Source organism: Quercus lobata, chromosome 5 (genome assembly GCF_001633185.2).
Source record: "Quercus lobata isolate SW786 chromosome 5, ValleyOak3.0 Primary Assembly, whole genome shotgun sequence".
Classification (NCBI taxonomy): Eukaryota; Viridiplantae; Streptophyta; class Magnoliopsida; order Fagales; family Fagaceae; genus Quercus; species Quercus lobata.
In genome coordinates, this window is record NC_044908.1 from 57,177,344 (window position 1) to 57,201,636 (window position 24,293).

Here is a 24,293-nt window from a genome sequence, read left to right on the forward strand (position 1 = left end):
GCAAAAAAGCTCTCATGTGTACTCTCCAATAGGCATAGTTAATACCATCAAAAAGAGGAGGAATAATCAAAGATTGTCTGTGATCCATAACAACAAGAGTCAATGGATCACACAGCAAAGATTAGAAACCTAATTAGAGTTTTCTCGCTCTAATACCACTTGTTGGGTTAAAAACGATTGACCTCGTTTAATCAACTCAATTACCTAAGTTGATTAATTAGGTCAAATTACATTCAAATCGTGGATGCACCAACAAATCACCAATAAACTAATATGTAGTGGAAAATAAATTGGCACAGTAATTTGTTAACGAATAAGAAAAACCTCTTACAAGGCAAAAACCCCCATTGGGTGAATTTAAGGTCACCACTCTTAAGAATCCACTAATCAACAATGAAGCAGTTAAAGTATAAGGAATCTTACCACTACCCTGGCTTATCCTAAAATACCAACCTATAGTTGAACCATTGCTCCAATACCTAATTGGACTTGATTTTGTAGTAGACTTCTTTCCTTTGTTGCACAAATCTCCAATCTGTGACTAACTCCTTTACATGGATCCTAGTACGTGACTAACTCTAGGAACTTGATTGATTGTTATTGGCTGCAAAGTTCTTCACTTCATAAATGATGAAGATTAGGAAGTATTTGGTTATAAAACTCTAAGGTGTACAAACGTAGTAGCTTCACATAGAGTATATGAGTTCTAGGTCTTTGTTTTCTTGTTTTATGACTTTTAAAATAAGCCTTAATATGACTAGGGTTGTAGGAAGAGAAACCCTAATCATTCAAGTCATCATGGGCCAAATTTCAAATTTGAGATTTCTAAAATCGTAGTTCTTGATAGATAGAGCTTGTGTCGAGTTTCTCCATTAATCTTTGATAGTAGCATCTGTCAAGCTTGTGTCGAGACTTAATGAAACAACCTTTCTTCACTTGTTTCTTGGATTAATCTTCATGTCTTTAATGATACCAATTGATATGCTTGAACAATATACTTCTTGATACATTAAATCCAACTTAGATCTACTCAATTACAAGTAAAGTGCGTTTTGTCAAAGAATTAGCCAATTACATAGAAAATATGACCCTAACAGGAATAGTAATCCTTGGGAAGAGTTTGTAGTTTATGATAGGAAGGGTGGGAAGATTGGGAACTTGTACACCAGGTTCATCTATTTGGAAAATTGGGAAGAGTTTTTGTTTGTAGTTTGTCAGATGTGAGGTGGGAAGTTGTGAGTTGTGGGATTAGAGATTTTTACTTTTTAGAAATGGGTAAGAAGTTTGTATTTGTCTAAAACTGGAAGTTATAGAAAATTTATCTGATTTTTTTTTTTTTTAATTTTATTGAATTAAAATTTAACCTCATAGATTAGATGAAGGAAAGAATGAAATGGAACCATGTTAGAAAAATCATAAACAAAAATAGTACCCAAAAAAAAAAAAAAATAGAGAACAAGGCCTAAATTTAAAACAACCCATAAATATAGGGTTGCAAAGCGTAATTTTTGCCATTATTTTAAGAGAGATGGTATGTTCACAACATTTTCACAACAAATCCTATGTGGCAAGTTATTTCTTGCTATTATTAATGGACAAAAAAGTAATTTAAGTTGTAGATTCAAATTAAAAATCTGAAACAAATACCCACTAGGATTTGTTGTGAAAATATTGTGGATGTAGCACTTCTCTTATTTTAATATGAAACCATTTGGATAACATATTACCCCAATGGCGACTATAGGATATTTTTCTAGAGGGATCAGCAATGGAAAACCTAGACATAAGTCATGGGGGGCAACTAAAAAATAAAATGATAACTTTTTTTTCCTGTACATACAACTTCCATACTATATACAATAATCTAAAATAGTATTCTAAATACAATTTAGTATAAAATACAACTATATTGTACAATATTCTAAAAAAGTTATTAATAGTTTAAAGATCAGTAATACAACAACCATTGAATGCATAAACAAATATAATTAAATAATTAATCATAAATTTTTGTTAAATTAATAATAACTTGATATATTTATATGTAATATCAATTAAATAAAAATATATGATAAAGAAAAATTGTGACACACCTAGGAGTAGGACTAGGAGTAAATGTAAATCTAAGAAAGTAGTAACTAATATAAGTTTTTACTTTTGAAGTGTATTGACTTTTTAATCATACTCCTGGTCTTTCTCTTGGAATTTGAGCAAACATTAAAAGACATCTTGGACTTGGAAATATATAAAGCATTTATCAAACTATTTGATCAAACAAAGAGAAAAACTAAAAAAAATATAGAAGAGAAAAAGAGAAATAAGGAGAATGAGGAAAGAATCACATATGTAGATAAAGATCTGTTGGTTGTAACAGTGGTGTAATTTTTTGCTTATGAAGAAGAAAAATGCAGGGAAAAACAGCTTCATCTCGTTGTCAACTATAAAGTAAGCCAAAGTCCTGGATAGAAGATTTATTTATTTATTTATTAATGAAGGAGAAAAATTTTGAAAATTTTTTTAAATTTTTTTTATAAATTCATTACACAATACTTTAACAAAAAATTTATAACAAAATCTAGATGGCAAGTTCTTAAAGGTAGGTAAAAAGTGATGTCAATTGTGGGTCTCAATAGAAACTAGTTACTACTACCTTGTCTTCTCCATGGTACAAAACTACTCCCACTCCTCCAGATTGGGTAGTAGAAGGCCCATCAAATTTCATTACCCATTGTTCTTTGACCTCTTCTGCCATGGCAACTTCCCCTGGAACTTCATCATCTAGCATGAATTCTTCCTCTCCCGGAAATTATGCCAATAGATCTACTATAGCCTGGCTTTTTACTGCCCTAGGTGTCCCCATTCTCAAGTCGTATTGTGACAGTTGTAACAACCACTAGGATATTCTGCCAGAGAGGATTGGTTGCTATAACAAAGCTTTGATAGCATGGGACTTGGTCATCAGCCATACTTCATAGGCCAAGAAATAATGACGCAACCTCTATGAAGCATACACAATGGCCAAGCATGCCCTCTCCGCCCTTGGATAACGAGTTTCTGCATCTTTTAAGGTGCAATTGATGTAGTACATTGGCTGCTCAACATCACCTCCATCCTCCTGGGTGATTAATGCACCAATGGCATACCAGTTGGTGGCCAAGTAAAGTAGCAATGGTTTTTTGTGGATAGAGGCCTGCACCGTGGGGAGGTTCATCATTATCTGCTGTAGCCTCTTGAAGGTCGTCTGCTGCGTTTCCCCCCACTCAAAACTTTGCCCCTTCTTGAACAACTTGGTGAAAGCAGAAGTGATTGATGCCAACCCAGGGATGAATCTCTGGATATAGGAGACTTTTCCAAAGAAAATCTTTAACTCTTTTATCATGACCGGAGGTCTCATAGTTGCTATAGCCGTGGCTTTGGCTAGGTCCACATCTATCCCCCTGCTGTGAACCAAGAAACCCAAGAATTTCCCAGAGGACACCCCAAATGCGAACTTGAGGGGGTTCATTCTTAACTTAAAGGCTCTGCATCTTTCGAATACCCTTTTCAACACGTAGAAGTGCTCTTCTCTCCTCTTTGATTTAACCACTATGTCATCCACATAGTCCTCTAGTTCCTGGTGCATCATGTCGTGAAATATGGCCGTCATTGCTCGTTGATAAGTTGCGCCTGCATTTTTTAACCCGAAGGGCATCACAGTGTAGTAGAAATTACCCATAGGTATTCTGAAAGTAGTTTTCTCTGCATCCTTTGGTGCCATCTTGATCTGATTGTATCAGCTGAACCTATCCATGAAGGAAAACATGGCGCTTCCTACCGCAGAATCTATTAGTAAATCCATGTTTGACAATGGGAACTCGTCCTTTAGACAGGCTTTGTTGAGATTTCTGAAATCTACACAACATCTTATCTGGTCGTTCTTCTTCTTTACTGGTACTATGTTGGATAGCCAGCGAGAATGTTCAATAGGCTTGATGAATCCTGCGGCTAGCAATTTCTATACTTCTTTAACTATCTGCCTTTCTATTTCTGTGTGAAATATCCCGGCAGGCTAGGCCACTGGCTTGACCTCTGGGTCTACATTTAATGTATGTGTAACTAGCCCAGGGTCTAATCCTGACATTTCACTATAGTCCCACACGAAAACATATTTGAACTCTTTCAATAGTAGTATCAATTCTGACTTCTCCTTGTCTGTCAAACTTGCGCTAATTGAGATAGGCCTTGGTTCTTGTGAACCAGACCCTAGGTCAACTTCTTCCAATTCTTCTTCTACCACAACCTTTGCATCTTTTTCTGCCACAACTTCCCTATCCTTTTCTTCTTCTTTTCCCAAACTTTCTTGAGCGACAAAACACACCAAACTCCCGTGCTGCCATTCTTGGGTAGGGCCCGCTTGCATCTCACTCGTGGGCCTCACGTGCCTTTATAACTTATACATAATCCTGCCATCAAGGCCTCGGACCTTGATGGATTGGGATGTGTTATCTAATTCTGCGGCAGACGCTTCCCACTTAGATCAGGTTCTAGGTCACTTTGGACGCCTTCCCACTTAGGTAGGAAGGTACTTTGTGGCTTTGAAACTGAGTTTTCCCCAGATGGAGCCCATTGGTCATAAAACATGGTTTCCACTAGGCGAGCTTCTGCTTGCTCGAATGGTGAGGGGTTTGCAGCTATACGCATCATCCTGCCATTCAATCTCCCTTTCACACACTGGTGATAAGTGGACGGGACTAATCGATGTTTATGCAACAAGGGCCTTCCCAAAAGCACATGATAGAATACTTCTGTTCTAACCACATGGAAATGAGCTAAAGAAAGTATAGGGCCTACTTTCAACCACAGCTAGATGTGGCTTGCGATGTACTCGCCCTTTCCGCCGAACCCTATTACTTCCATTGGGCATCCTTGGATCTTTCTTTCTGAAATTCCTGCCACTTGCAAGATGCTCAACGGAATGAGATTTATGGAAGCACTTGTATCTACCAAGGCCCTCTTGATGGGGATTTGGTTTATGGAAGCTGCCAAATAGAGAGGCATCCTGTGATCTGGGTGTCCCACCTTTATATCCTCACTACTAAAAGTGATCTCAGTTGATTCCTGTTAGAGGGCTCTGTCTTCTGGGATTTCTGCTGATAAACACTCTACTCCTGCCCCGAAGGCGATACTCACCAAAGCCTCTATGGCTATCTTTCTTTCCTTTGTTGTGAGTCCCAACTAGTCAAACAAATTTTTGAACTTGGCGCTTTGTTGTAGGGTGGTAATTGCTGCATCAGGCAAGGCTGAGTTTTCCATCTCGTCCTCCCCTGGGTCTGCGCATATTACCATTGCTGCTACACCTTTCCATTTGTGATTCGGGAGTGGGTTTCTTTGGACTTCCTACTAGGTTAACTCCAGTGTCTCTTCTTTAATTCTGCGGTGCACCAATCTGCGGAGCACCCAGCATTCTGCTGTGAGATGTTGTACATAGTTGTGTAGGCAGCAGAAGTAAGGGTCTCTTCTTTCTTCCTCCGTGGGCTCTCTGGAAACCTGGTTGGGTTTAAAGATTTCGTCTATTATCCATTTATCTAGCAGCACATCCAGTTCCTTAGGAGTACACGGTATGAGTGGGGGTGTATCATATTCCCTCCCTTCGATTTTCCTTCTCCGTTCTCCAGTGGTCACCGCCATAGCCTGCGAGGCATTTCTTTTGTCTGAGCTTTGTTTTACAGACTGGGCCGTCTTCCTGGCTTTCTGCAATAGATGTGTGAACTGGAAAATTTCTAGATTTTCCAAGACTGCTCTGAATTCCCAAATTATGTTAGTCATACACATTTCTCCTAAGGTTCTTTCTTCACAATGGTCATAGCAGTCAAGTGTATGTCCCTGAACTCTTGATGTATTCCATCAAATATTCGCCATTCCTTTGCTTGGTCGCTTGCAGGGTTGCAAGCATTACTGTTTTTTTCTTCGTGGAAATATTTAGTGCAAAATACATCCACCATTAGGTCTGTCCAAACATATCCGGTAACTCGATCCACCCGGAGACCCGACCGGAACCAATCCAAAATCGACCGACCCGAGCTACTCCGGCGGTCAACGGCAGATTTTCTCCACCAGAAACCGACTCCGACGGGTCGGTTTCGGTTTCTCTCCCCAAAAACTCGAAAAACCTGAACCGACCGACGAAAACCCATAATCCGGCGAAAAACCTAGACTCCGGCGAGAAAAACCCAGATTCTGGCGATAAAAAACCCAGATCTCGGCCAAAAAACCCGAATTCAGGCACTATTTCAAGTAGATCTGATGAAATTTTGAGCGAATCTAGTGAAATCTCATCGAATCCGGTGAGATTACCGTCGAATCTGGCGAAATCTCATAGATTCCGATGAGATTTTCGCAGGATCTGGGTTTTTCTAACCTTTTCTCGCAGTTTCCTCGTCGTTTTTTTGCTATTTTCTCAGATCCTTGACTCCGACCGACCCGTCCGTGCACCCGTTGAAGTCTGATCCGCCCGACCCGTTTACTTCGGCGGTCGGCGGCGGGTGAGTTTTTCCAAAACCCGATTCTGTCAGGTTGGGCACAAACCCAACCTAAACCGACCCGTGGACAGCCCTATCCACCATGTCATCCCAAGTTGGGATCGATCCTGGTTTTAAGCCGATGTATCAGGTGTATGCCCGGTCACACAATGACTTCGAAAATTCTCAAAGACATAAGTCTTCGTCTGCAGCGTAAGGGCCAAGGGTATCAATAAACTTGCTCACAAGCTCAACTACACTTCCCTTCTTGTCATTGTATTATGCAAAGGCCCTCGGCTCATACCTCTCAAGGTATGGTTTGCTAAGTACCTTTAGTGGGTAAGGAGGCCTTCGTGCGTAAAACTTCTCCTTAGGTGTTCTGGCTCTCTCTTGTTCCAGGAGAGCCACTACTTCAGCCATAGTAATGAAACGTTGTTCTGCATTCTGTGGGACACCTCCTGCTAGTGTCTCTTCTCTGTCTGCCGCATGCTCTGGGTCATGCTGGCTCCCTTTCTCATTCATCTTGTCTGCTTTTAGTTGATGGATTTCTTCCATCATTTGTTGCTGTGAGTGCTGCAGTGATTGCAATACTTCAATAAAAGTACTGACATCATCCGTGGGAATTCTTGGCTGTGGCTAAGGATTAGCCCCCATTCTATTGGCACCTTCCGTTTGGTTAGGCTGCTGTTGGTGAGGCGTTGTTGGCCTAGACTCTGCTTGCGAGGGCACGTCACTCGTATTTCATGTCATTCTGGACTTTGGTGGCATTGTCTGCGGGGGATTTTGTTTTTTCACCCCTATCTGTTTCCCAACTCCTCGCCAATTGTAAAGTGGTGAGCTGTGCTAGTAGTGTTGGGCTGCTACCTGCTACACTAAACCCAAGTTTTCTGGATAAAGGAGTTGGGATCGGTCCAACTGCAACTCAATTTGGTCCAGTTTGTGCACAAACTATGCCTGGTTTGCCAGAAACGTGCTTGCAGCAGGCAGAGCTGTTTCAGATAAGTTGTGGCAGACAAACATAATAACAAAACAAGAAAGATAAAACATCTGGCTACTTAGTAAGAAATGACCAAATGATCCTCAGGCACAATAACAGTAATAATAATCACTTTTACAAAAAAGAAAAAGAAAAGAATAAAAGGGAGCAAAGAGTAATATGTATGGGTTAATCAGAAGATGAAGAAATTAACTTAAATCTAGTCTATAGGCACAAAGCCAGAGAAGAAAGAACGTTCCTTCTCAACGCAATTAATCTCTCAGGAAAATCCTGCCGTGGAGATTAACTACCCTGGGGGAAACGGACCTGAATGGTTGATACACAAGGACTCCTTTTGGTTTTTGACAGAGAGCAAGATTTCGTGAGGGAGAGAGGGAATCAATCTACCGGTGCATTCCTGTCGTTCTAATTCTCCCTCTATTTTTCTTTCTGGTTGTTTTCTATCTTTCCCTCCCACTCGTTTCTTTTCTATTTCTTGGTATTTCTTTTCGAATTCCTATTTCTTAGTTATGGTTCCTGTGGTTGCTCTGTTTTTCGTTCATGGCAAGGTTCGTTCTTTATAATGCCTACCGTGACTGGATTTTACTGTTTTAGCCCTTAACCTCTTTTGTCTGGTCTGGGTATACTGGCCGACCACCACTGGTTCGTCTGTGAGCCACCCCCCATCACCAGACAAAGAAGGGTATTTTGTTTGTTTGTCTGTCGTGACACCCTTTCTTACTACGGTCTGGGTTCTTTCTCTCTCCCTATCCCTCATGGCATGCACCTAGTAGTTCCAACTTAGCTTGATTTTTTTGGGTAATAAGTCATCACAGCAAGACACTTCCCCGAAAGAACCTGAGCCAGAACCTCAAAAATAGATTTTTCCCTCTCCCAACCACCAAACCATGCCCTCTGAATCTCTGACCCATGACCTCACCATGCCCTGTATTGGCTAGGTACAGGCCAATGGTGCCTGGGTCTTGCGCGTGCCTCCCTTCCATATATGTCCAAAATCTACCTGCTGGTCATTTGTCTGCCGTAAGCTGGAGGCTTGTCTGCATAGTCTACCATCCATTCCTTTTGACCTTTTATGTGAGTTGCTTTTCGATTTCCCAATCCCTTGAGGAGTTGGGCTTTATTTGATATTGGGTTTTACATTTCTTTCGGTCCATTTCTTGATTACCCTCATTTCCTGTCATATTACTTTATCACTCCTGTTGTAATGACTCAATCCTGCTGGGCCTCTCTAGACCAGCCATTTACTCTTTCCCCCAATGGCTTGGTATGACCATTGATTTTCCTATTTATGGGCTCCTGTGTCCCTTTGGGCATCCTTGGCCCATGTGCTTTCTTTGGGCTTCTTTGGCCCAATTACCTTATTCTCATCCTTAGGGTTCATGGACCTGCCATTAACTCCTTACTTTCTTTGTTTGCATTACTTTGGGCTTGCGGTTTACTAACTTCATTAGGCTTCCCTGACCCAATTACTTTATTCTCATCCTTAAGGTTCATGGGCCTGCCATTAACTCCTTACTTTCTTTGTTTGCATTACTTTGGGCCTGCGGTGGCCCTTTCTCACTTTTCTACATCATATACTACTCATGGGTATGCTATTTCTCTCTTTCCGGGCTTCTTTAAGCCCACTTGCCTCTTCAAGACTCATCTGTTTATTTCATGGGCCTATGATCTATTATTCCTGCCACTTGGGCCTAATGGTTTTGCCATCTGTTTGCCAATTCTTTGCTGCCCTTGTCGTTGGGCTTTCTTCTTCCTACTTGGATTCTCACAAATGACCCTCAACACATACAATGTTATCTTTATATTTGCTTGGAGACAATATTTTATAGTTCATATCGGATAAAAGTGTTATATTTGTCGATAACTTTTAATAAAATTTTTTGACTTTGAATATGCTTGTAATGAGTGCAATTGATTTATATCTATATTATAGTAGGGAGCCTCATAGTATAATGTGACTTATGGAGTGATGTATTATTCAGCTAAAAAAATGATGGGAGATCAATTTGAAAAGTTGAAAAAGAAAATTATGAAAAAACTGGATTTAGATCGTCGACAACACTGTAATACTATATCGCATCAACGATACTGTAATACTATATCGCATCAGCGATACTATAATACTATATTGCATCAACGACACTGTGATACTATATTGCATGTGCCAGAAACTTGCTATCTACTAATAACAAGTCCTGCTTGATTCATTGAATGCCTTTGTGGAAAAGGACCAATTAATTTGGTTAATAGAGAGGAACGACTAACTATATATCCAATTAGAGGAAACCCTTCTCTCATTTCTGTAGAATCTAGTGGCTTGGCATTTAGGTAGTATAAAATAGCAAAACAAGAACCCAAGTGCACATCTCATCACAAAAATAATCACAAATCTTCTTCTTCTTTTTTTCTTTTTTTTCTTTTTTTGAGGAAACAATAGTCACAAATCTTCACTAGGGACAGCCACAGAATTCATCTAACTAAATAATGTACTCAAATATCTAGTCCATAACCCATTCAATTAATTACATCCTAATCAAACTTAAAGGAATTCCTCAACAAACTTAAACAAATTTAAACATATTATTTAGAACCCAAAACATATTTACAAAAAAACCCTAACAAAATTTCACAAATAAGTTAGGTAAAAAAGATTGAGCCTGCCTAGTTTTCAAATGGAGTGTTGTTGCTTGTCACCGCCATTAATGGAGAGGCTGTCGTCCGTTGAGCAAGAGGTAAGGGATGACACAATGGTGGAGCAAATAAGAGAGACAAAGAGAGGAGACACTGAGATAGACGAGAGACTAAGGGAGATGAGATACTAAGGAAGACAAGAGGTTACAAGAGATAGACCTAAAAGTCAGAGTGAGGGAGGATAGTGAGAGTGAGAAACAACAGTATTGTGAGAGAGAGAGAGAGACATTCATATGTGACTTGGAAAAATTTTGTGACTTTGTTGGCAGGAACTCAAGTTTAGTAAACTCGATTTCCAAGTGGATAAATTTTATTTACCGAACTAGAACTCGAATTCCACGTGGTTTTTTTTTTTTTTTTTTAATTCCACATTAGACCTATATTAGTTAGACCTCAAGTTTGATAAACTCGATTTTGGGTTGGAACTCAAGTTTGATAAACTCGAGTTCCAAAAACAGTCTACTTGGAAAAAGATACCATTAAGCAAATTTTGCCAAGGGAAAAAGGGTCATTCTATATCTACTAGGGCCCACTCAAAATCGGAAAAATGAGCTTTGAACACTTGTGGGATCATTGGGTCTATGCTTGATGCTGTGTACGTAAAGGAACTCAAGGACACCAGAACATATCTACCGTGCAACAAAGTTTTATCTAACATAACACTTTTCCTCCCATGAACATCAATGCAAGACTACTGTGATCCCTTAGATTCAGCAAGTTGGGAAGGGAGTTTTCCTTTTTGAGGAAGCATTTTTTATGGAGCTCAAAAAAGAACAAGAAAATACAAAACAAAAAATCAACCGTAGTTCATCCTTTTTAGGATTAATAGAGCTTTAATGTAATGAGTGCTAACACCAAATAGTTAGGTTTTTGAGCGACTCCAAAATCATTAGATAAACAAGAACACCAATGTGAAAGGGGAAAAATGAGATGGACTCCAAACCAATAACTACAAGATTCACACACGCTTACCGTCTATAAGTACGTGTATAGATGATTTATATATAATTTAACCTTTTTGTGTATAGCTTAGTATCATCTTCAAAATACTAATCAATTCCTCTTCCTTCTATCTCATTTTTCTTACTTTCATCAGAATTAATACAACCTCGTTAGGGATGGCAAACTGTTTTCACTTTTCACCCTGTTTTGCTCTTCAATACTAATCCATTCCTCTCCTTCAATACTCTTACCATAGGGTATGAATTAGGGGGGGGGGGGGCGCTAGTGTTGTTTCATATAGAGTTCTAGAACACTTGCCACTTGCAAGTCTGTGAATAATTTCTATTAATGAAGTAAATAAAAAAAAGTGAAAGGAAATATTGATATAAAAAAATAAATAATAAATAAATAAAACCAACTAAATCGCACAAGGAGTATGACTAGAAATTGAAAGAACCAAGATTGTGTAGTAGAACCTCAAGAGTAATTGTACGGCACCGAGATCCCAAGCCCATATAGGCCCTGGGCCCAGTCCCAATTGTACGGCACCGAGATCCCAGGCCCATACAGGCCCTGGGCCCAGTCCCATACCGGCCTTGGGCGCAGGCCCAGCAGAAAGGTCCAGTTATCCTGCGCCCTTCTTGAAGCTTCCTTAATGTATAGACAAGTGTAGGGCATTGAGTTCCAAGAGGTGATCGGTCAAACGTTCCCGGTCAAGTATATGAACCGTTCCCGGGAAAATGTGATATGCACAAGAAACTGAGTTGTCGAACATAATCGGACAAGATGAAACCAAGTTCCAAGATCATAAATGCAGCACCGCCCTCTCACCTAAACATCCACTTTAATCAAATAATATTAGACCTTCAGTAGCATTAACGGTGGCTGTAATCATAATCTCCCCACTAACCTTGGCTATAAATAGAAGAAAGTTGGGAGAATAAGGGGTTCAGAAAAATTGAGAAAAAACAGTCAAGGAGAGAGTATCAACTGAGTGTTGCTTTGAGTCTCTCTGCCGAGAACGACCCATTGTAGGAAATCCTCAAGCCCACTACAAATAAATTGTGAGCCCAAGTGATCTAAGGCCCAGAAGTCTTATACTTGGTTCTTACAGTAATGATTATCACACACCTGCAATTGCACACTAAATACACACTCCCTTTCAAATGGTGTTTTGAAAACAGTAAAAACTATGTGGGCATGAAGCGTATACGAAATGTGCAATAACAAGTATGTGACAAGAATTAGCCAAAGCTCAAATCACAAGCAATGCGAGTGCATTTTACCCTTAATAATATAGCAAGCTCACCCTGTTCTCTTTAATTTACTTCAAAGAGCCGCGGGGAGTGGGGACCAATGTATTCAAAATGAGTTTTCTCCCACAAGATCCACAATATTGAAAGTAATATAGGACAATATGCCTCGAATGATTACTAGGTTAGCCAATGGCATGTAGCTTGAGTCAGAACTAATGTAAAGGGACCAGTAGACTACCGTTTGCCTTAAACATACTGTGAGGGCTATACCTCTGGTTTACGATGCATGTCATTGCTTTTTATCATGATATAATTTTTCAAGAGAAAAAGAAAGAGACGGAGAAAAAGCAAATCTTAAATGCTACATAGTCAGAATAATTAACTTTCACCCTTTTTCATTTTTGTTACAATTGCACAAATCATTATTGAATATTTAACATAAAAGGAAAATAGAGAGAGGGGGAGTTGGGGGGGGGGGGTGGATCTTGGCACATAAACCTGATTGATAACCAAAAGTTCAGCATAATACTCCATTGACATGACCTAGCATCAACCAGTTCACAGCTTTGACGTCACAGGTGGAATTGGATTTTTAATCACCCTAATTAGGCCCTCTTGAGTTGCCGATGCAACATGCTGCACATCAAAACATGTATAAATCGGTTCATGACACAGACATCACTTGGATGGAGAGAAAACAGCAAAAAGAGTAAGAGGTAATTAAAGAAGAATAAAGAAGGTTGTTTCTGCTATTTATGAACATATAATGAAATCTTTACCTCTCTCTTTCTATTGAAAATTTTAGCAGAATCAAAACCACGTGCATTGTAGGCAGCGGGACTGTTTATCTGGGGAAAAAGCCAAAACAAACTTGCAAGCACAAGCATCCAAACAAAACTAAATATGAGAACTAAACACTTGATGGCACATACCACAAATAATAGGCAGTCATCAGCTCTTAGAGGCCAGTGAAAGTGCATCCTGAGATGGAATTGAAAACAAGCTTATAGTAATGATTGAAAAAAGTGGCAAAGGAATGCTCTTCAATCAACTTTGACCATGAACTTAAATGCACATACAATAGTTGACGACATGTATGTCAGGATATTTAAGTTTGCCAACAGAGATACTTCCAAGACATGGCCAGAAGCATCATTTGATAAATGATAGTAGCAGTGCATCTATTCAGCAATACAAAAGGAGTTGTCCAATTTTTTAAAAAATGGAGTTTGCTACAAGGCAATAGTTACCTGAATTCACTTCGTGCTTCTCATTTAAAATCAAGAACCATGTTAGCAAACTATGATTTGGTCATCTTTTTCAGACATATAACAGCTTAAGCTACATTATAAAAACAGGCCCTATATTTTTAAACTGATATTGAATATAAAAGTACTCGATAATCAATTTTGTCATATTGGCCACACACATTGGTGATTAATCATCTGGTAATATGACACAGACACTTACCAGTGGTCCAGACTAACAGCACTTGTCTTCAAATTCTTCCTATGGTGGGGATTCATACTTACTTGAAGAAATATCAGATCAGAAGTATATGCCACTACACATCTGTAAATGACCAAAAAAGCATATTAAAAAATAGGAACAAAAATAAAGCCAAGTAAATTGGACCTTTATCCAGATATCATTAATAATATTCGAATTTATATTTGATTAAGAGTACATTAAACATTGCATAGGGCATTATTTGTGCTGGTAAACTGTCCCAAGAGCTCTTCTATATATGCCAGGTAAACCTTTCTTGGGGCAAGGTCCACCAACAAAAATTTTCATCCTGACCTCTACAAAGGATCAAAATAACAGTGAGGCTGATTTTCAGTCATGTAAATATAACACATAGATGATATGGCATGTTAACTTAATTGGAATATACGAATAATTATAGTATAAGGTTCCCTCAAAAACTACGCAGAACAATACAAAAGGCCACATTGCTCATTCATTATGAGATACTCATTCTGCTCAGCTTTTATTCCAGCAAAGCAGAACCCACCTTGTATGTATATATATATATATATATATATTTATAAAAAGGTTTTACTTGCCTATGCAAGGCCTGATCATCAGAGAGTTGCCTTTTGCTCAATACCTCAAACTGCAATAAAAATAAAATGTACTCAAAAGATGTGGCTTGTAAACATGGATTTGCATGCAAGCAAAAACCATATTCATATTTCTATAATAAGTGATGTGCATATTTAGCCCATAGGAAAAGATGAATATCCAACACAATAAACCAGGCTAACCTTGGGGGAGATTTAGTCTGATTGGTTGAAGCATTGGGCTCACAAAACTGTATCTCAATGGGCCAAGGGATGAAATTTGTAGTGGCCACCTTGTTCCCATAAGTCCTGAATCAGCCAAACACCAACATTTTAGCTATGTAAGATGAAAAAATTAGAGTAAATAATCTAACCAAACAACAGCTTTCATTCAGTTATTAGGCTCATAATCAAAAGATGATCCTTAGGTACAATAACAATGAAAATCCATCCAATTTCACAATTACTGCAAAGCACACACTACCCAGGAAAAACAAGCAACACTACTCAGAACAAAACATAAGCAGACAGAACAGAACTACGAAACAATGTCCCATGCTTGTCTCTATCAATTACTAAAACAAGCAGAAAAGTATTGATAGCATTAAATACAATTCAGTTTAAACAAGTTGACAGGTCGCATATATGGCAGATTTTCTGGTTCCTATCTTCAAGTGAAGCCAAATACAGACATAATTATGGTTCACTTTATTCTTAGGCTCTAACTGGAAGGCTATCCCGGTCTACTTTGCTGGAGGCTCACAAGCTTATATCAAATAGGATCTGATATAGAGAAAGCACTGTGTCTGTGTGTAGGTTGCATGCATTTGCTGCCAGTTTCTACCTCATCTAAATTTCTCGTTTGTTTTTTAAACTTATTCTTGACTCTTTGGTGTATCTCTTGTGTACTTCCCATGGGTTGTGACCCTTTTCTCTCATAATGAAATTTGTTTACTCATAAAGAAAAATAAACTGAATTTATACTCATGAATGTACATAGATTTTTTTTACAGCCTGGTAGAGGTGTACACCATCAACCATACCACCTGTATCCTAAGACTCCCATGTAGCATAGATAACCATATAGTGAGCTTGACAATACCAAAAATAGCATCTTATCTTCAAAGCAAGTAAAGGTGGGCATTCATCCTTAGCCTTATATCTTCAAACATTTAAACATCATATGGAATGGTGAATTCCTATATAATCAAAAGATGATCTTTAGGTACAATAACAATGAAAATCCATCCAATTTCACAATTACTGCAAAGCACACATTACCCAGGAAAAACAAGCAACAGTACTCAAAACAAAACATAAGCAGACAGAACAGAGCTATGAAACAATGTCCCATGCTTGTCTCTATCAATTACTAAAACTAGCAGAAAAGTATTGATAGCATTAAATACAATTTAGTTTAAAAAAGTTGACAGGTCGCATATATGGCAGATTTTCTGGTTCCTATTTTCAAGTGAAGCCAAATACAGACATAATTATGGTTCACTTTATTCTTAGGCACTAATTGGAAGGCTATCCCGGTCTACTTTGCTGGAGGCTCACGAGCTTATATCAAATAGGATCTGATATAGAGAAAGCACTGTGTCTGTGTGTAGGTGTGCTTGCATGCATTTGCTGCCAAGTGATTATTTTTCTTTTTTCTACCTCATCTAAATTTCTCATTTGTTTTTTTAAACTTATTCTTGACTCTTTGGTGTATCTCTTGTGTACTTCCCATGGGTTGTGACCCTTTTCTCTCATAATGAAATTTGTTTACTCATTAAAAAAAAATAAACTGAATTTATACTCAGGAATGTATGTAGATTTTTTTTATAGCCTGGTAGAGAAGTGTACCATCAACCATACCACCTGTATCCTAAGACTCCCATGTAGCATAGATAACTATATAGTGAGCATGACAATACCAAAGATAGCATCTTATCTTCAAAGCAAGTAAAGGTGGACATTCATCCTTAGCCTTATATCTTTAAACATTTAAACATCATATGGAATGGTGAATTCCTATATAATATATAACTTACCTTCTTTTAAATCCTAAAGATGGTTTTGGTTGCTTAATGAGGCAGCCTTCTACCAAACCTAAAAGCTACTGAACGACAAATAAAGAATTTACTAATTCTCCTATATTTTGAATTTCTTGATTCATAAACAGATTCTTCAAGTCATTCTTCTTAAACATCCAAACAAGATTACTTAATTCCAGTCCATTCCTTTCCCTTGCTTATACATTTCATTCCATTTCCTTATGAACTCCCAAATGAAGATTGAAAGATGGGATCATAATATAAAGCTCTCCAACAAATTTCTGAAATTCCAATTTAACAAGAACTATAGTCTAGGACTTTATAAATTGTCCGAGAAACATATAGGTTTGCCTAATAGGATTTTCCTTGTCAAATTGCTAAACTAACTTCCATTTGGGACGGGGGGTGGGGGGAGGAATGGAATGGAACAATTGAAAGGGATTTTTAAGAATATTCCAACCATTTTCCTAATTGGGAGTTTATTAGGAAGGAAAGGAATGATTAGGAAAGAATGCTTATTCCATCTCATTCCCTTCTAAACATTCCTTCTCGAAGTGGGAGGAACACTCAATCCTTTAATGAAATGGTGGTAAATTAACAATTTTATCCCTATTTTGAGACAAAAAATAAATAAAAAGGCATCGGTTATAATAATAAAACTATATATTTATTTTATTTCTGTTCCTTCTTTTAAAACTTCCAAATACACTCTGTTCTTTTAAAAAACCCCCAAACTTAGTGTTTACTGTGATCATTATACAGTACATAAAAACACACCAGCAAGAAAACAAATAAACAAAACAATAATCGAGAACCAATAAATTATAGAATAAAATGCAATACACGAGGACAGATGAATCGTTTAATCTAACTAGTGGAGATACGGAATGTCCATATGCAAGGGCAGATAGCAATAACCTGTGAATTGCGTAGTACAAATCTTACCTTGGAAGATGTGGATCCGTGAGACGTCTCTTCCATCGATGGAAGCTGCAAGTTGGAGTTCAATAATTAAAAATAGCAAGAAATGGGAAAATGTTTAATAAAAAAATGGAAAGCACATATTAGTTACCATCTCTGGTGTTCAAACCCTTCTTCTTTCTGTAAAATCAACTTAATCGAATGTTAAATATTCGCACCTTCAAAACCACATAAAAAATCATGGCAACCAAAATGCATCATGATCAAAGTAACTACTGGCCAAACTCAACTCAGGAAAATTTCAATAACATGCAATTAACTCATACCTGAAATGGAGATAGTAATGTGAATACAATGTTTCCCATCACGTACTCGTTGAACTTGATACATGCGTACCATTAACAACTTTCTCACTAATTTTAATCCATGAAAGGGATAATGGATTAGGGTACCAGAAATTTATAGCATTGCGCAAAAATTTAAGCCATAGTTCCATAATCATGAAGATATAATAATAGTTCCTGTAGCAGAATTGCAGAACAGCATATACTTCAAACATTGCATGAACCCCACAACATATTGAATCAACAACTTGACATGAAAAGGTCAAGCACAAAACTATTTCAAAGCCATAATTTGTTCGAACTTTTACTTCTTTATGCAGTCACTAAAAAAGTAGTAAAAATGAAGAATATTTTGGGTTTTTTACACAGACAACAACAGGGTCAGAGACAAGAAAGCTTAAACATAAAAAGAAATATTGAAACAGCGTCTAGACTTGTTACAGAGCCTACTTGGGACCTCCAATCACTTTTTTAGTCTGTCAAAATAAACACGGGAAAATCAGCCGAAGCAGTTTCCGAAATCACCCCTTCATCAAATCCATCTATTAAGGCAATCGGGGATTTGTTGGGCACAAAATATTGGGCTTGAGGAACAAGGGCTATGATAAGCATTAAAGCACTCTCCACTCTCCAGGCTCATAACCTCTTAGGCTTGACATACACGGGCCAACTAGTACATTTGTATTTCCCACTGAAGAGCTTTGGGCCTCCGAAGGCATTAGGCCCAACCCCATATCAGCTGATGGTGTTTGATTAATCCCCCGTGCATCCCATTTGGAACTAATACCTCCACCTTTGACACGATCCCATGATACGGAGCTCGATTTTGTTAAAATCAAGTTTCAAAAATAAGGACACAAATCTAAATAGTTTCAAAACAAGAATATATTGCTCTTATTTTTGCAAAATAAGGGCAAAAGCCCAATATCCCCCATAATAAGGGTATGTTGCATGGGAAGAATTTTCATTAGCTACCTTTGTTGAGGAATTGTTTCACGAAAATGGAGACAAACCGGAATAACATCCTATCTAGATTATTGGTTGAGTAGAAAAGGGAAATATGAAGTCGGTTCTATCCCTCCATTCATCTGTGTAATACGTAAATTTCCATGAAAATTTGTCAACTTTTGTATAATTTGTGATTGAATGTAATTGTTAAGATATTTTCTTGGATAAATCGATCTCTTAATAGATGAAAAATTGTCAATACCCATGCAAGAACTTAAAAGCAAAGTTAATAGATTTCAAGAGAAGTTGTGATACTTAGGAGTTGGCAAATGCGATGACTACTTTAATATATATAGAGGATAAAGATTGTGGTGATGTTCTAATGGTTAGCAAAATACATATTAAATAAATAAAAATTGCGAGTTTTGGATTTGAATTATTCCTTTCGTGTGTGTTGGAATAAAGACTGATTTGACACTATAGAGTAATTTTTTGATCAGATTTGATGAGATTCCACTTGCTCTTTTCATATATATTCATGTGAAGGTTTTATTATGTTGGCTAATAATTTGGAATGTAAAGTTTTGGGGAATAAATGTAGTAAAAGTTAAGATGTTTGATGCGATTCCGAAGACTTTGGCTAATGTGAAACATGTACCTGAACTTGGGGAAAATCCTATTTCTTTTAGGTTGATTCTATTATTTGGGTTATGGATATTTTGAATGAGCGGATTTATGAAAACAAGTAAAAGAGTTTTAGTGCTCATCTAGTATACCTTATTTTGCAATTTTTTTTTTTTAAATAGACTATTTGAAAAAATTTACCTAAAATAAAAGTAGAGTTTCAAAAGGCTATATTTTGATAAAGTTCAATTTTAAAGCACACTCTCAAACGAGCACTTAACAGTAAAAAAGAGAAAAAAAATAATAATAAAAAGTGACAAAATATGGCTATAGACTTCATCATAGCCTAAGGCTATAAGGAGATTTTACTAAAATAAGTATTAAAATGAAACACATAGATATACTCTATACCAGTATATGACAAATGACATGTGTTCATTTACTAAATCACACTTAGATAATTGTTTACAATGAATTTAATCAAATAAACTTTTGGACCCATTGTCTTAATCAACTTTTCTTACTTGCATCAACTTGGGGACTATATGTATGTTCCATTTGTATTCTAAATCTTGTATCATTTCATTATCTTGGATTTAGAAATAAAATGAGCTACATCAATCTTTCAAAATTCATGTTTTCCCTTATGCTTAAAGCCCAATTACATCATTCACATATCTCGCACTCTCTCCTTCCCTCATTTAGATCCAAGCCCAATTTCATTTCTTTCTTTCCTTTTCTTTTCTCTTTTTATTTCGTTAGGCTTAGAATCCAATTACAAGTCACTCATCTCGCCCTCTCATCCTCATTTGGGCTTAAGCATAGGTTATACATGAATTTTGCAAGGTTAGTTCACATCTTGTGCTCTATTAGACCTTATGAAAAAGGTCCCATCAAACAATTTAAACACAAAGATCAATGCCCTATTTATAATGCAAGCCAAACATATTTTGGAAAATTTCTTTTTTCATGAAAAACTTATTTCAACTTGTATTTAAAATGGGCCATGACATTTAGAAGTCCACATCTTTTCTTTTTCTTTTTGGATTTTTATTTATTTCTTTATTTCTTTTGAAAAAAGGGTAACCAAATTATATCTCAACATATCAAAGCCTTTTATTTGTGCCATTACAAAACTCATCTTGAATGTTCACTCTCCTCACTCGTGAGGGCTTGCCCCTAGTTTCAAAAGTTTGATCCATTTATCTTTCATTCTCAAATGGGCCTTGCCCCTAATTCGAAGAGTTTGGTCAATTGGTTCGAAAAGATTTCCTCTTTGAATCCTCATTGGACGCTTAGTAAGCTACCCATATCTTTGGGTTTTAGGGTTTCAAAACCTTCCCAAAGTATGGATGGGTTCAACTTTTTTCAATAAAACCTATAACATACTCATGATGTTGGGCTCTCTTACTTTTGAAAAAGATTTTTGAATTTCGATCCAAAACCTAGGGTATGTTATGACTTTTATAGCCCAATGTCTTTCTCCAAAGTCTATGGTATACTCATGATCTTGGACTCTCTTGATTTGAAATTTTTTTTGAATGGGTCCAAAACTTAGGGCATATTATGGCTTTGTGGATCATCTCATATCCTCCTTTTGAAATTTTCTTTTCATAAATTTTTTTTTTCTTTTGAAAACTTCTCTTTTTTTTTTTTTTTTTTTGAAAATTCCTTAAAAAATCATTTACAAAAGATTATTTTTTTTAAAAAAATTCTTCTCCTTGAAAAAATTTTCTTTGCAAAACATTTCTTTTCTTATACTCTTGTTGTAACAGTTCTATTGCAAAAAAATTCAACGATTTATTTTGTTACAATAACCTAATTTAAAAATTATTAAAATGTTGTTGAAGAGCTTAAAGCAGATCCCAGGAATAATGAACTAAACCCCAACAGCAAAGACCATCTTCTTCCCAACTTTGTGTAGATGAAGAACGATGGTATGACTACAACAACAGCTAAGCTGAAGATAGATGAGAGGTAACCTTCTATTAAACTTCTATAATATGCACAGTAGTTATCCACCCTTATCTTCATCATTGTGTAGTGGAGTTCACGGAAGAACAACTTAAAGAATCCGAGCATACTCACATTTATATATATATATATATAGTTGTAAAAGTTCTATTGCAAAAAAATTTATGTTGCAATAAATTATTGCAACAATTTTTTTTTTTAATAACCTAATTTAAAAATTATTAAAATGTTTTTGAAGAGCTTAAGGTAGATCCCAAGAATAACAAACTAAACCCCAACAACAAAGGCCATCTTCTTCCCAACTTTGTGTAGATGAAGAACGATGGTGTGGCTACAACAACAGCTGAGCTGAAGATAGATGAGAGGTAACCTTCTATTAAACTACTATAATATGCACAGTAGTTATCCACCCTCGTCTTTATCATTGTGTAGTGGAGTTTACGGAAGAACAACTTAAAGAACCTGGGCATACTCACAATATATATATATATATATATTGTTGTAATAGTTCTATTGCAAAAAAATTTATGTTGTAATAAATTATTGCAATGATTTATTTTGTTTCAATAACTTAATTTAAAAATTATTAAAAATCATTGATTGCAATAAAATGCTACCCCTATTCCAGCTCAGAGGAAAGAGGCACTGGGACCAGCCCTATTCTATTTAGGAACAATACCAACCTACTCTATTAGCAGTTAGAAAGTGATTCGATAAAACAAAAAAGATGTTATTTACTAGGATAGGTGGTTCGGAATTCTAGTATTGCAACGAAATTTTTGTCGTGATAATTTATTGCTACAGACTTTATTGCAAAACTGCACAGCAAAAATTTTTTCGTTAGGTGTTTATTGCAACAAAAAATTTCGTTGCAATAAGGTACAGTTAATAGCATTCAAGTGAGTGAGTTAAAATAAAATTATAGTCTGCATTTCTTTCTTGTAAAATATTGTAGTTTCCTTATTAGTGATATTCTCTTCAAAGGTTATGCTTAATATTATATAAGTTCTTGAAAAAAGATTTAGGATAGTCATTTATTTAGATTTAATTAAAGAGTTTAAATTCTATAATGATATCTCTAATAGAGTAGTATTGCAATTTTATCTAAAGAGGTTCTTTCTACGAATTGACAAAAATAATTTAGGTCAAATTATTGCAATGATATCTTTATTGTAATAGATAATTTTTTCATATTTTTTATTACAATAGATTATAAATAAGTATAAGATCATTGTAATAATATATTCATTGCAGCTTCATGTTTGTCATTGCAATAGATTGTAAAATAATTGATATTTAGCTATTGCAATGATATTTTTGTTGTAATAAGTTGTCTCTTTGAAATTTATTATTGTAATATATTGCAAAATAATTGGTCTCAAGTTATTACAACGGTTTCTTCAATTTAAGTTATTGCAAAAAAAAATTAATTAATTTCTTCAAGAGTAACATGGAAATTTTCAATGTCAAAACGAATCCCATACATTTAGTTCTCCGAGGTAAAGGAACACTAAGCCATCCTAGTGGTCCACTGATCACTACATATCCACCCACATAGAAAAACATGTAAACAGAAATGGCAACAGCAACATCCACTTCGAAGTACACCACGCTATAGTCATTCAATCGTGGTAGACCAAATATCATAAATAATGTGAAGGCCATCACAGATGCAGAAGATCACAATACTACCCGTCTTTTGTATTAACCAAGTAACATTACTCCCAAAATTACCATAATGAAATTTGTATACCTAACTACCATAGATGAAATATAAGTAGAGGCAGACACACCAATAAAAGTTAAAAATACTGGGGCGAAGAAGTTTATGGCAAAAATTCCCTTCATTTGCATAAACATCTCTAGTACACATGCAATAAATAGATGTGGCATATACTAGAGGCTCAAGGGATGAAACAAGGAACTATAAACTCCCTTACTCTCTGCTACCAATTTGTCAAATTCAGCAACTATTAGTCTTCCTCTAGTCCTTTTAAAAGCATTTTCAGCTCTTTCAATGTCTTTCATCTCTATAAAATAATGTGGACTTTCAGGAGTAGTAGCAAATAGCATCAAGGATGCAAGAGCTAAGGCTCCTGAAAGACCAAAAAACCACCTCCACCCTGACTTGGTCTCTGCCACTAAATAATTTATGGTTGATGCCACAACGGATCCCCCCAAATTAAAACCATAGACATATTTAGTAGCTAAGGAGTATACATACTCAGCTGGAGCAAATTCTAAAATATAGACAGGAAGAGCTTACAATAGAATGTAATAGTTTACATACATCACATTGTCAACATTCATGAAAAAGTCATTTTCTTATAATCATACACAAACATTATATACATTAATTTTTAAAATTCTAAAATAAAAAGTAATACTTGTAGAATACATCCTACTCCAAGACCATAGATGATTCGACCAATGAATAGGGTAGGATGGTTCTTTACTGTTGAGAGTATGGATCCCACCAACACAAGTCTGAAGCCAGTAACAACCAATAGCCTTCTACCATAAAGCTTCAAACATACAAATGCAAGGAGGATTGACATAGTAGCAACAAAGTAAAGGCATGCAACCAAACTATTAATTTTATTGTCATAAAATGAACAATAATTGGTTGTCTTTGTAAATTGCATTTCTCAGTAAACACCAAAAAGTTTGAGTGATTCTTTCATGTTAACAACACCTTCTAGAAACAAAATAGCAAATATTAAACCCATATTCGAATATATATTTCATTTCTTTTGGTGTAAAATATTTTTCTTAACATTATTTTCCTATATTTCACTACACCAAAATAAGTCTATTACATCAGGTTTTAATACAACAAAACTAGGTATTAGACGTAATATTACATCTAAAAATTAAAGTTGTTGCAATAGTAACTTAAAAATAGTAAATTATTACATTAATAATAATTAGTTACAATAATTTATAATTTTTAGTTGCAACAGAGGCTTTAATACTAAATTGAATTTTAAA

At 36.3% G+C, this 24,293-nt stretch overlaps 1 protein-coding gene across 2 annotated transcripts; it reads right to left on the reverse strand.

Annotated features, from left to right (window-relative positions):
• Nucleotides 1-12,730: 12,730 nt before the first annotated feature.
• Nucleotides 12,731-18,245, reverse strand: LOC115992333 (acyl-coenzyme A thioesterase 8-like). 2 transcript variants are annotated; one of them, XM_031116491.1, is made up of 8 exons: nucleotides 17,739-18,245; nucleotides 17,564-17,592; nucleotides 17,437-17,481; nucleotides 14,654-14,758; nucleotides 13,854-13,955; nucleotides 13,316-13,364; nucleotides 13,163-13,231; nucleotides 12,731-13,019 (listed from the first exon to the last, which is right to left on the reverse strand). In XM_031116491.1, the coding sequence occupies exons 1-8, from the start codon at nucleotides 17,775-17,777 to the stop codon at nucleotides 12,942-12,944; spliced, it is 516 nt and encodes a 171-aa protein (XP_030972351.1). In that variant the 5' UTR covers nucleotides 17,778-18,245; the 3' UTR covers nucleotides 12,731-12,941. The 2 variants fall into 2 exon arrangements, with proteins under 2 accessions (XP_030972351.1, XP_030972350.1); XM_031116490.1 differs by having other exon boundaries at nucleotides 13,163-13,364.
• Nucleotides 18,246-24,293: the final 6,048 nt, after the last annotated feature.

What these genes read in the sequence shown, in the direction of transcription:
- LOC115992333 (XM_031116490.1), bottom strand. Translation starts at nt 17,777, where the DNA reads ATGGGAAACATTGTATTCACATTACTATCTCCATTTCAG. An exon ending in CATTACTATCTCCATTTCAG is followed by an intron (nt 17,593 to 17,738) that starts GTATGAGTTAAT and finishes TTGATTTTACAG; the next exon opens with AAAGAAGAAGGGTTTGAACA. An exon ending in TTTTCAATAGAAAGAGAGAG is followed by an intron (nt 13,020 to 13,162) that starts GTAAAGATTTCA and finishes TTTGATGTGCAG; the next exon opens with CATGTTGCATCGGCAACTCA.